Below are 13,693 nucleotides of genomic sequence, written 5' to 3'. Positions count from 1 at the left end.
AAATGTAACTTTCTCAGAGAGAAAGCCTTCCTACCCAAATGCAGACCCTCTATTATACTTATTTACAGCATCCTCTATTTACATTACACCCATTCATTTACATTTACATTCCACCAATGTATTAGTTATTTGCTTAATATCTGGTTCTCTACTAGGCTATAAGCTCCATGAGGACAGACCTATATCTTTGTAGTTTGCGACTATCCTTCTTACATCTGAAAGTGTTGAGCACATAACTTGATAAATGAATGAATAAATGAAGGAGTATGACTATATGTTTAAAATATTTGGAGGAAGTGAAACATTAGTTGCATGTTGCAGTCATATATTTCTCTGTAAGTGAACCTTAATTATAAAAGACACTAAAAATTTCAAGAAATTTCTTGAGTCTCTGCCCCCATCTCTACATACTATAAAATGATATGTACTTCTTCAACAATTAGCCAAGACTAAACATATTCTGAGCAAAGAGCGTTACTGTAGAAGGGCCAACATGGCGGAGAAGTAGGGGGATCCATACTTCTGCGTCTCTCAAAGAAGTGCGGAAGCCAGAGGACTTTGAACCCCAGAGTCTGGTTAGAAAAGAGACTGAATCTACCAGGAATAAAATGGGACAACTTGAGAAAAGATAGGTGGGTAATTGCAAACTGGGGTAGATAAAACAGGCTGTGTAGGCACAGACGGTAGGGATCCCCTTCGGCAGAGAGACAAAGGGAAGAGGAAGCAGTTAGGAAAGTGCAGGACCATATCTGGACAGCAGAAAAGATCCCGAACTGGGAATGAGAGGGATCCCATCTCTAACTGCAGGGCTTTCTTCAGACTGGGGCTGGCTCCCTGTTTGTGCACCTGGGAAGGAGGGGAGCCAGCCCTGGGTTCGGTGGTAGTCCAGGGACACAGTCGCAGTGGGAGAAAGCAGTCCCCTCCCTGGAGGGCTGCGCGACAGTACAAAGCCTGCCTGTGTTCACCACCCCCGGGCTCAGTGGCTAGGTGGAGGGCGCTGTCCACAGTGGGAGAAAGCAGCCCTCTCCCTGGAGTGTGGTGGAACAGAACAAAGCCTGCCTGCGTCCGCCACCCCGGGGCTCAGGGGTGAGGTCAGTGGCACAGTCTGCGGCAGGAGAAAGCGGCCCCCTCCCTGGAGTGCTGTGGGAAAAGACAAAGCCTGCCTGCGTCTGCCTTAGTCTGCCACCACCCCCAACCCCCAACCTGCGGGCTTGGCGGCGCACTCCGTGGTAGGAGAAGGCGATCCTCCCTGAAGTGTGGTGGCACAGACAAAGCCAGCCAGGACCACATATCAGGCTGCACTGAGAGGTGCTTCCCCAGTGCCAGAGTGCACGGACCAGGACTTTGAATCCTGGCCAAGCGCAGGGTCAGGGAAGTTGGCGGACCAAGAAGGGCTGCCCCATCTGCGCCCACAGCACAATGAGAATGACTCAAACAGAGTCCACCAGGTCCAGGTCCAGGTCCGTGGAGAAGAGACTACGGGATCGCTGTTTCCCGCCCCCCCCCCCCCCACCACCACCACCACCACCAAGGTGGGGCCTGAGGGATGAGTCCTGTGGCCCATAGTGGAGGTGGGTCCAGACTACACCAAATCACGCCCCTTCACACCAGATAACTGTGTTTCTACTGGACAGGCCCTGCGGACAGCTTCTCCATACCAGCGCTGCAGCACTGCCTGGATTAACTCTAGGTCAATTCTGGATATATACATATACTCTCCACCCCCCCATCCCCCCACCCCCACATTTCTCCTCCTTATCCTTGCCCTCCTCTAGGCTGGTTACTCTGGTTATTGGTTTGTCTAAACAGACATATTTAATCCTTTCTCTTGATACATGTTCTATACCTCCTTCTTCACATTCCTTTCTCTCTTTCTGGAATAATCAAACCATATAGTGTCTCTGTTGGGTAACTTTATCTTCGTTTTGTTTTCCCCACCTCCGTCTTTATTTCCTTTCTCTCTCTCTGGATTAAGCCTTGTAGTCTCTCTGCCTAAACAACGTTTATTCCCTCCCCCCCCACCCCACCCCCGGCATTTCTCTCTTTGTATGTGCTCTTCCATCAGCACTGCCTCCACCCTCTTCTTTACTTATAGTCTGTGTTTTTGGTTTTTTGTTTTCAGTTTTTTGTGTTTGTTTTATTTCTTTGTGTGTTTCTATCTCCTGTTTGTCTGTTTGTATTCCTTCATAGGGCTACTCCAAGTAACAAATCAAAGCACACCTGGTGGAGGGTCCAATGTATCACTACAAGCAGGGTAATAAAAAAACCAAAGTCACAACAACAGAGAGCAGGTAACAATCTCCAAAAAAAACAAAAAACAAAAAACACCTCCTGAAGGGCCAGGCCCTGGAAAGTATATGAACCCCCAGTGATATAGCAGGACTCACAATGCAGAGCACACAAGCTTTTATGCATAAGGGACAGAAAACTAGCCAAAATGATGACATAGAAGAATTCTCCTCAAAAGAGATTCCAGGAAGTAGCGACAGCTAACAAATTGATCAAAACCAATTTAAGCAATATAACTGAACAAGAATTTAGAATAATAGTTATAAACTTAATTGCTGGGCTTGAAAAAAGCATAGAAGACAGCAGAGAATCTATTGCTGCAGAGATCAAGGAACTAAAAATAGTCATGATGAGTTAAAAAATGCTATAAATTAGGTGCAAAACAAAATAGACACAGCCACAGGGAGGAATGAAGAGGCAGAGGGGAGAATAGGTGAATTAGAAGGTATAAATATGGAAAAAGAGGAAGCTGAGAAAAAGAGAGATAAAAAAATCTAGGAGTACGAGGGGAGAATTAGAGAACAAGGTCATGCAATTAAAACGGAACAACATCCGTATCATAGGAATTGCAGAAGAAAGACAGAGAGAGAAAGGGGCTGAAGGTGTACTTGAACAAATCATAGCTGAGAACTTCCCCAATCTGGGGAAGGAAACGGGCATTGAAATCCAAGAAGCACAGAGAACTCCTTTCAGACATAACTTGAATCGATCTTCTGTACGGCCTATCATAGTGAAACTGGCAAAATACAAGGATAAAGAGAATTCTGAAAGCAGCTAGGGATAAACAGGACTTAACGTACAAAGGTAGGCACATAAGGGTAGTAGCAGACCTATCTACTGAAACTCGGCAGGCCAGAAAGGAATGGCAGGAAATCTTCAACGTGATGAACAGAAAAAAATATGCAGCCGAGAATCCTTTATCCAGCAAGCCTGTCACTGAGAATAGAAGGAGAGATAAAGATTTTCCAAAACGAACAAAACCTGAAGGAATTCATCACCACTAAACCAGCCCTACAAGACATCCTAAGGGAGATTCTGTGAGTAAAATGTTGCAAGGACCACAAAGTACCAGAGACATCACTACAAGCATGAAATCTACAGATAACACAACGACTCTAAACCCGTATCTTTTAATAACAACACTGAATGTAAATGGACTAAGTGCTCCGATCAAAAGACATAGGGTATCAGAACGGATTAAAAAAACCAAGACCCATCCATTTGCTGTCTAAAGAGACTCATTTTAGACCCGAGGACATCTTCAGATTGAAAGTGAGGGGATGGAGAACTACCTATCATGCAACTGGAAGTCAAAAGAAAGCTGGAGGAGCCATACTTACATCACACAAACTAGACTTTAAATTAAAGGCCATAACAAGAGATGAAGAAGGGCATTATATAATAATTACAGGGTCTATCCATCAGGAAGAGCTAACAATTATAAATGCCTATGCACCAAATTCAAGAGTACCCAACTGTATAAAACGATTAATCACAAACATAAGCAACCTTATTGATAAGAATGTGGTAATTGCAGGGGACTTTAATACTCCACTGACAACAATGGATAGATCATCTAGACAGAGAATCAGTAAAGAAACAATGGTCCTGAATGATCCACTAGACCAGATGGACTTGACAGATATATTTAGAACTCTGCATCCCAAAGCAACAGAATATACTTTCTTCTCAAGTGCACATGGAACATCCTCCAAGATAGATCACATGCTGGGTCACAAAGCAGCCCTCAATAGATATAAAAGAATTGAGATCATACCATGCACACTTTCAGATCTCAATGCTATGAAACTTGAAATTAACCACAGGAATAAGTCTAGAAAACCTCCAAAAGCATGGAGGTTAAAGAACACCCTACTAAAAAACGAATGGGTCAACCAGGCCATTACATAAGAAATTTAAAAATATATGGAAACAAATGAAAATGAAAGTACAACAATCCAAACGCTTTGGGATGCAGCAAAGGCAGTCCTAAGAGGAAAATACATTGCAATCCAGGCCTATCTCAAGAAACAAGAAAAATCCCCAATACGAAATCTAATAGCACACCTAAAGGAACTCAAAGCAGAACAGGAAAGACACCCCAAACCCAGAAGAAGAAGAGAAATAATAAAGACCAGAGCAGAAAGAAACAATATAGACTCAAAAAAAAAAAAAAACAACAACAACAACAACAGTAGAACAGATCAATGAAACCAACAGTTGGTTTTTGAAAAAATAAACAAATCGATAAACCTCTAACCAGGCTTCTCAAAAAGAAAAGAGAGAGGACCCAAATAGATAAAAGCACAGATGAAAATGGATTTATTACAACCAATCCCTCAGAAATACAAGCAATTAGCAGGGAATACTATGAAAAATTATTAACACCTACACACTACCAAAACTCAAAAGGGAAGAAACAAAAAATTTGAACAGACCCATAACTAACTAGTGAAGAAATTAAATCAGGTATCAAAAATCTCCCAGCAAATAAGAGTCTGGACCAGATGGCTTCCCTGAGGAATTCTAGCAGACATTTAAAGCAGAGTTAATACCTATCCTTCTCAAGCTACTCCAAAAAAACAGAACGGGAAGGAAAACTTCCAGACTCATCTATGAAGCCAGCATTACTTTGATTCCCAAACCAGACAGAGACTCAGCAAAAAAAGACAACTACAGGCCAGTATCCCTGTTGAATACAGACGCAAAAATTCTCAACCAGATACTAGCAAATCTAATTCAACAGCATATAAAAAATAATTATTCACCATGATCAAGTGGGATTCATTCCTGAGCTGCAGGGCTGGTTCAATATTCGCAAATCAATCAGTGTGATTACATCACATTCATAAAAGAAAAAATAACAACCATATGATCCTGTCAATAGATGCAGAAAAAGCATTTGACAAAATATGGCATCCTTTCTTAATAAAAACCCTCAAGAAAGTCGGGATAGAAGGAACATACTTAAACATCATAAAAGCCATTTATGAAAAGCCCACAGCTAATATCATCCTCAATGAGGAAAAACTGAGAGCTTTCCCCCTGAGATCAGGAACATGACAGGGATGTCCTCTCTCACCACTGTTGTTTAACATAGTGTTGGAAGTCCTAGCATCGACAATCAGACAACAAAATGAAATAAAAGGCATCAAAATTGGCAAAGATGAAGTCAAACTTTCACTTTTCACAAACGACATGACACTCGACATGGAAAACCTCACAGACTCCACCAAACGTCTGCTAGAACTGATACATGAATTCAGCAAAGCCGCAGGATACAAAATTAATGTACAGAAATCGATTGCATTTTTATACACCAATAATGAAGCAACACAAATACAAATAAAGAAATTGATCCCATTCACATTTGCACCAAGAACCATAAAATACCTAGGAATAAACCTAACCAAAATATAAAAGATCTGTATGCTAAATACTCTAGAAAGCTTATGAAGGAAACTGAAGAAGACACAAAGAAATGGAAAAACATTCCAGGCTCATGGATTGGAAGAATAAATATTGTTAAAATGTCACTACTATCCAAAGCAATCTACACATTCAGTGCAATCCCAATCAAAATTGCACCAGCATTCTTCCCAAAGCTAGAACAAGCAATCCTAAAATTTGTATGGAACTACAAAAGATCCTGAATAGTCAAAGTAATACTGAAGAAGAAAACCAAAGCGGGAGGCATCACAATCCCACACTTCAGCCTGTACTACAAAGCTGTAGTCACCAAGACAGTATGGTATAGGCACAAAAACCGGCACATAGACCAATGGAATAGAACAGAGACCCCAGAATTGGACCCACAAATGTATGGCCAACTAATCTTTGGCAAAGCAGGAAAGAGTATCCAGTAGAAAAAAGACAGTCTCTTTAACAAATGGTGCTGGGAGAACTGGACAGCAACATCAGAAGAATGAAACTAGACCACTTTCTTACACCATTCACAAAAATAAACTCAAAATGGATGAAGGACCTGAATGTCAGACAGGAAACCATCAAAACCCTACAGGAGAAAGCAGGAAAAACCTCTTTGACCTCAGCCACAGCAATTTCTTACCTGACACATCTTCAAAGGCAAGGGAATTAAAAACTATTGGGACCTCATCAAGATAAAAAGCTTCTGCATTGCAAAGGAAACAATCAACAAAACTAAAAGGCAACCACAGAATGGAAAAAGAGACTTGCAAATGACATATCAGACAAAGGGCTAGTATCCAAAATCTATAAAGAACTCACCAAACTCCACACCTGAAAAACAAATAATCCAGTGAAGAAATGGGCAGAAGACATGAATAAACACTTCTCTAAAGAAGACATCCAGATGGCCAATAGGCACATGAAAAGATGCTCAACGTCACTCCTCGTCAGGGAAATACAAATCAAAACCACATTGAGATACCACCTTACACTGGTCAGAGTGGCTACAATGAACAAATCAGGAGTTACCGATGCTGGAGAACATGTGGAGAAACGGGAACCCTCTTGCACTGTTGGTGGGAATGCAAACTGGTGCAGCCACTCTGGAAAACAGTGTGGACGTTCCTCAAAAAATTAAAAATAGATCTACCCTATGACCCAGCAATAGCACTGCTAGGAATTTACCCAAGGGATACAGGAGTGCTGATGCATAGGGGCACTTTTACCCCAATGTTCATAGCAGCACTTTCAACAGTAGCAAAATTATGGGAAGAACCTAAATGTCCATCAACTGACAAATGGATAAAGAAGATGTGGTTTATGTATACAATGGAATACTACTTGGCAATGAGAAAGAATGGAATCTGGCCATTTGTAGCAATGTGGATGAAACTGGAGGGTATTATGCTAAGTGAAATAAGTCAGTCAGAGAGAGATCCATATATTTTTACTCATATGTGGATCCTGAGAAACTTAACAGAAGACCACAGGGGAGAGGAAGGGGGGGGGGGAAAGTTAGAGAGAGGGAGGGAGGGACAAACCATAAGAGATTTTTAAAATACGGAGGACAAACTGAGGGTTGATGGGGGGTGGGGGAGAGGGGAAAGTGGGTGATGGGCATTGAGTAGGGCATTTGTTGGGATGAGCACTGGGTGTTGTATGGTAACTAATTTGACAATAAATTATATTTAATATAAAAAAAAAAGCATTACTATAGAGACAATACTAAATGAACAGCCAAACTTGTCTATAAAGTTCAGACCAAATTGAAGTTTTGAAGTATTTATATAAACTCTATAAAGTTATTGCATTTTATCATAGGGTAAAGACTGGGAAAAAGGAAGAAGCTTTTACTTCTTTTAATAATTTTTTTTACATTTAAACAGTAGTTCCAGGTTTCTTTCCTTTTCCTGTCATTCTCCCAAATTTTCAAGTCAGAATTTGTAACATGTTGTCTAATTTTTACATTAACTTTATTTTCATAATATGAGAGAAATTTTATCAGGATTTAATTTTTTCTCACTTTTTCTTCTCTGAAGATTCTTCAAGTTACAAACTTTTAGTTATTTCTAATATAATTCTTTCACATTCTCCCAATGTCCTGAAGTTTTTATCCTTTCTCCCAAATGATAAAATATTGCTTCTACTTTGGAAACAAAACCTAATCTCTTCCCACAAATATTTTCTGATATTCCAAGTTTCTCCATCACAGTAAAATAAAACACTAATATCCAACTTGTGTTTTTTGACAAACTACATAACATCCTATTTGCCTTTGATCTACCTTTTTTTTAAGTTATCAATTTTAATATATACAAATAAATGACAGCGTGAAGAGTATCTAGAAAATCTTTTACTTCTTTGCAAATTTCACATCATTCGATCAAAAAGACAAATATAAAGTTATTGGGTCTTTCATTTGCTGCAACTCTTAACACTTCAATTCATTCTTAGCGACCTGGAGTCTGTATTTTATTCATCTTTTTCATATTCCAAACTGTTTCAGGTGAATTGATAAAAGCCAGTTGTCCTTTCAAGATCTAGAACCAACTTTCAACATTTTCACTGGATATCTTTCCCAAATAGCTATGTTTTAGTTTCATTATCAAGCGTCTAACCACTTACTGCTGAACAAGCTAAAGAAGCAATCACAGTGTCTTTCATTTCACTTTGGAATTATCAGTCTGTGACTTCCTAAGTTGAAATAACTCTTTATCTTTCACTTTTTTACCATTCTAGGAAATTAACATTTTTACAGATGCTCTCTTAAAAGTAATTTCTTTGTTCCAAGAAATAAAATATTTTCTTGTTATGAATAGCAGGTATTTCATTTCTATCAATGTGTTCTGAATAAGCACATGAAAATTTGCAAACATATTTCTCCACAAAAATTACATTCACTTAAAAACCCAGTAATTTCAAATGGATTTAGTTTCATATTCTATATATTTTTTTGCCAGTGCTTTTCCACTTAGAAACTGTGTGCTTTAAATGATTCTCTTTCACTGCCAAATTCTTGTTATCCATATAATGTCAAATGCCAACTACCAAAACTATGCATGTCATAATTCTTTTTCTTGGTTATCCCTGGTCTTGAATACTCTGCAAGTATAGGTTCATAAAAGAGCCTCTCTTGTGAGACTTTACATTATGCTAGTGATAGACACAGCAACTAATTATTGATGACGATGTTGAGCAAATACAGAATTTGGTTTTCCAAACTGTTGTTATTTCAACACCATTATTTGACCTGTCTGGTGAATTCTTAGAAATTTTTGTACTTTGGGGTGCCTGAGTGCCTCGGTCAGTTAAGTGTCTGACTTCAGCTCGGGTCATGATCTCACGTTGGACTCTGTTCTGACAGGTCGGAGCCTGGAGCCTGCTTCAGATTCTGTCTCTCTCTCTTCTCTCTCTCTCTCTCTCTCTGTCCCTTCCCCGTTTGCTTGCTCTCTCTCTCTCTCTCTCTCTCTAAAATAAATAAACATTTTTTTAAAAATGTTTAAAAAATTTTTGTGCTGTTATGTATGTAATTTCAAAAAAAAAAAAAGCTTCCACAAAACAAACTACAACTGACCATACCCATAACATTGAAGAGCTGAAGAATAAGAAAATACTACACACCAAGCAATACAAAGCTGGAAAAGCATCAAAATAAAACAAAGTCTATACAGGCGGGTTAGCACAAAATAGCTCAGTGGCTGAGTTACACCAAACCCTCGCTGTTTTGCACACTGGTTTTTAAAAATTCCTAACAGTTACAAAACAACTGAATCATGATTTGACCTTATAGTTCAAAATGGCTGATGTCATGCTTGACAGTCCTATTTCATTCTTGAGCCACAATTGATTCTCCCCATGGAATTTGGGGAATAAAAAGAAGAGATGGGTTGCCTTATAACCTTCTTCTTCCAATACCCCTACATTTATCTTGAAAGAAGACAAGCCTTAAGATTTTATTAAACTCTTGGGTTGCTGTGTATAAGTTGCTGCGGAGTTTTAGACAGGTTTTTGCATTTGGAACATTGCCTTTTAAAGGTACAACCAGGCCTCTTATTTATCTGACATTTTCCAGAATGAAGAATCCCCTAAACGAAGCCAAATCTCCATAAAAATAAATCTTGTTAAGTACAAAACTGTGAAAGGTCTGAGATTTTACCCTACTCACAACCTAACAAGTTAAGCTCCCACAGTATCTCAGCCCACAAAATAGATCTTAAACTCAAATATATTAAAGCTTGCCACCATGTGGCCTCAAGTTAATTTTCTGTTCTTTTCTCCCTCCCCAAATCATATTTAGAGTATTTTTTTTCACATGATTATTTGTAATCATGTTTGTGTTTACTGGTTTATTTTCTCTCTCTTCCACTAAGCCTAAGCTCCAAGCAAGGAGAAACCATATCTATTTCATTTATACTTGTATATCCAACACTTTTTATAAAACCATAACATGGAAATCAATAAATATCTGTTAAGTGAAATTTAAAAGTATTTATATGAAATTTGTTTCTACCTAAAAGCTTACACACATGCTATTCCTCACTGGTGTCCCACTCTCACCAACTCACACCTTGAAACCTGTATGAATTCTCACCTGCCACATGACCCAAAAGGGCCACATCTCATAAATCTTTCCCTAATGCAATTTCCTACCAGATTTTACTTAATTCTCACAACCCTGTATTATTTTCTGCAATTAAAAAATAAAGAAACTAAAGCTTAGAGAGGTTAAGAGATGTGTGCAAAGTCATAATCCCAGTGAGTCCAGGTTTAAAGTTATGTGTCACGGGGGGCGCCTGGGTGGCGCAGTCGGTTAAGCGTCCGACTTCAGCCAGGTCACGATCTCGCGGTCCGTGAGTTCGAGCCCCGCGTCAGGCTCTGGGCTGATGGCTCGGAGCCTGGAGCCTGTTTCCGATTCTGTGTCTCCCTCTCTCTCTGCCCCTCCCCCGTTCATGCTCTGTCTCTCTCTGTCCCAAAAATAAATAAAAAACGTTGAAAAAAAAAAAATTTTAAAGTTATGTGTCACTCCAAAGCCCCTATTCCTAACCCTCTCTTATGCTGCATCCTTAGCTAAAAACGATTCTCATACGATGATACTGATTCGAATCAAAGCCCAGTGCTGCCACATATTAACAGTGTAATATTGAGGAACCTCAGATGCTATGTATGTAAAATAGGGGTACAGTACTTACCTAAAAAATGTATACAGATTAGATGATTTATATGAAAAGCACTTAACACAGGAAACACAAGAAACATTAACTATTACTATCATTATATGCCTCTAAAACAGACGACAGTAATTTTTTCTGTGAAGGCCAAGTGGCAAATAGTTTAGGCTTTGCGAGCCACAGTCTGTGCTACAACAAAGAGGCAGCAAACTGGATTTGGCCCAAGGATCAAAATTTGCCAACCCCTGGTTTAGAGCAGGGTCTTTCAGCCTGCACTGCTGATATTTGGGGCTGGACGATACTGTTGTGGAGGGCTGTGCTGTGCATTGTAGGAGGTCTAGCAGCATCCTTGGCCCCCACCCAGCAGATGCCAGTAGCATCACCCAAGTGGGCCCAACCAAAAAAAGATCTCCTGCAGAGCAAAACTGCCCCAGGTTGAGAAACACTACTCGTGAAAATTAATAATTTAACACACTAAAAAGTATTTATACTCACTTAGCTAAAATTCCCACACTTAGCAATAACTTTATAACTTCTGTGATACACACGGCTGTGGTTGAAAAGTAGAGTTCTCTGTCTGATGTCCTTGTGTATCTTAAAGCTATCGTATAAGCTGCAGCCACCAGGGTCATCACTGCCAAGCAGTATAACTTGAATAATAAACTGACATTTTCTGGAAAATACGTGCAACAAAGATATTATTTAGTAGACAATATTATGTTTATAAAAGTCAATGTTATAACTCAAAATGCTTTCCAATTTCAAGCACAAAATACTTTTTAAAACCCGTGACATTTGAACATTTATTTCAAAACAGTACATTTCAATTACATGAACACAAACATACATACATACACAAAACACAGCTGACTTTAAATATTAACCACTTAGGCAAGGATTTTGTTCCTGCAAGATTATGCAGCACACTGACAGTTTCGGATATCCTAAATTAAGTAATATAGCAATATAATGTTAGTGTTCTACATTTTTAGTGGGCATATAAGACTTATGCCTAAGACACAACAAATATTTATTGGCAATAAGCCTAAATCTGTACATTGTTGGAACTATTTCAGATGATTTGAGTTCTGTAATTGTGAAGTTTTGCTCATCATTAATCTTGCTGTCCCTATTCTATGTTATCAGAACAATTTTACTTTTTCCCCTTATTTCCTGTGTTACTACAAAAAGACTCTTAAGGTTGGACTTATTTGAAATGGGAGAATACATACAAGAGAATGATATGCACTTACAGACAATGCCCTGGGCAGGGCTTGAATGATAAACGTGGGTTCCCCAACCAGGAAAATAATTTAGCACCCATGCAGAAAGATATGCTTTAAGTATTTGTTTAACATTTACTCAGGGGTGAAGCCAAACGCTCTTTGGGAGAAGGGTGGATTAGGAATCTGGGAGTCACCCAACCTGTCCTAGCTACTGCTCTGAGGTCCAGAAATTCAACTCTGCTCCTAACGTACACATCCCACTCAGCAAAACAAAGTGCTTCGGGGTTAATCAGAATCACTCATGAAATGGCAATTAGTCATCAAACATTATTACCCTAATTGCCATCCCTGAGGGAAAAGCGGTGGGGCTCACCCTCCACCCCAAATTATCAAGTGTTCCTTCTAACCACACACAACATTCTCCAGGGAAGGAACTCTTAACTACTGCTTTCTCCATCTCGTTACGGTTTCAGCGCTGTTCTAATGCCCCAGTGATGTTTTCAGTGGCTGTCACATGGACCAGCCGCAGCTTGGGCTCCGCGCCGGAGCATGCCCTTAAGCCTCTGAGCATCCGTAGGGCAGAAGGCGCAGAAGAGACCGCAGCCGCGACGACCCCGCCGGAACGGAGCACAGTCCTGCCTCCCGCGGGGTGATGCGGGTCCAGCCCGGGACCTGCGTTCCGGCCCCTCTGCGGGTCCGCCGCAGCCCGGGCCTGTCCGAATTCGGTTCCCACCCACTGCAAGCTCGTCGAAGCAGGCACGGTCTCCGGCCGCCGAACGGCCCCGCGCGGAGTCCGCCTCTGGGAAGGCAGCCGCAGTAGGAGGCTGGCTGCCCGGCGCTGCCCTGACAGGCGGCGGCGCAAGCTCGCGCCAGGGAGCGGCTCCAAACAAACTCCGGATGCCCGACGCCTCAGCCTTGCCCCGAAGCCCCGCGGGCGCGGACAGAAGCTGACACTCCCGCGCCACCGCCCCCCGCAGGTTCCCCCGTTCCAGCGGCCCCCGGCCTCACCTCTTGGGGCAGCCATGGTTCCCCGACAGCCCCGCGCGGAACTGACGCACGCCCCCTCCAAGCGCCCTCCTCGGAACACCGGAGACCGCCTCCTGTGGTCATAGAGACGAAAACCGCTCGGCCTAGAGCGCCTCGTCAGCCGACCATCCGGCAACTTCCTGCCCAGCCTGGAGCCAAGATTAGGCTCCGCAATCCGAGCTACCTCCGAAAATGGAAAGACCCGGATGGAAAGAGGCCTTTACGGCTGAGTCCTTGCTGACAAGTGCGTAAAACTCGAGTCGAAGACGTCGTTCTGTAAACTACACCTCCCGGCCGGCTAAGGAAGCGGAGTCAAGGGAGCAGAGCGTTGCGTTCTGGGAATTGTAGTCCTCACCAAGGTGATTTGGTAGCAAATGAAGACTGGGTCAGACTTAATGATTCGTGCCTGTCAAAAGCTGTTGTAGAAACCCTCAGAACCTGTAAAGTAACAGAAACTACTTTCCATAACTTTTGTTACTTCCACCTCGCGCATTACCTTGCATTGTTACCTCTTCATATGACTTCTGTATTTTTCAGAAGTCTTGTGCCTGTGTC

The 13,693-nt window shown here is 41.2% G+C and overlaps 1 protein-coding gene across 2 annotated transcripts in view; it reads right to left on the bottom strand.

Moving 5' to 3' along the window:
• Positions 1 to 13,693, bottom strand: part of SLC35A1 (solute carrier family 35 member A1) — a 34,077-nt gene extending 20,384 nt beyond the window's left edge. The window contains exons 1-2 of one of the 2 annotated variants that reach the window (XR_009263109.1): positions 13,121 to 13,693; positions 11,382 to 11,559 (exon numbers count right to left, since the gene is read on the bottom strand). Coding sequence is in view for 1 of the 2 variants with exons in the window: in XM_058734677.1 (XP_058590660.1) it covers positions 11,382 to 11,559; positions 13,121 to 13,136 (194 nt within the window). In the remaining variant the exon portion in view is untranslated. The remainder of the gene's footprint in view (positions 1 to 11,381; positions 11,560 to 13,120) is intronic. The other variant, XM_058734677.1, reaches the window with a different exon arrangement.

The sequence above is a fragment of the Neofelis nebulosa genome, chromosome 6 (genome assembly GCF_028018385.1).
Source record: "Neofelis nebulosa isolate mNeoNeb1 chromosome 6, mNeoNeb1.pri, whole genome shotgun sequence".
NCBI classification, from domain to species: domain Eukaryota; kingdom Metazoa; phylum Chordata; class Mammalia; order Carnivora; family Felidae; genus Neofelis; species Neofelis nebulosa.
The sequence above is the reverse complement of the archived record's forward strand: the minus strand, read 5'-3'. Positions and strand labels throughout refer to the sequence as shown.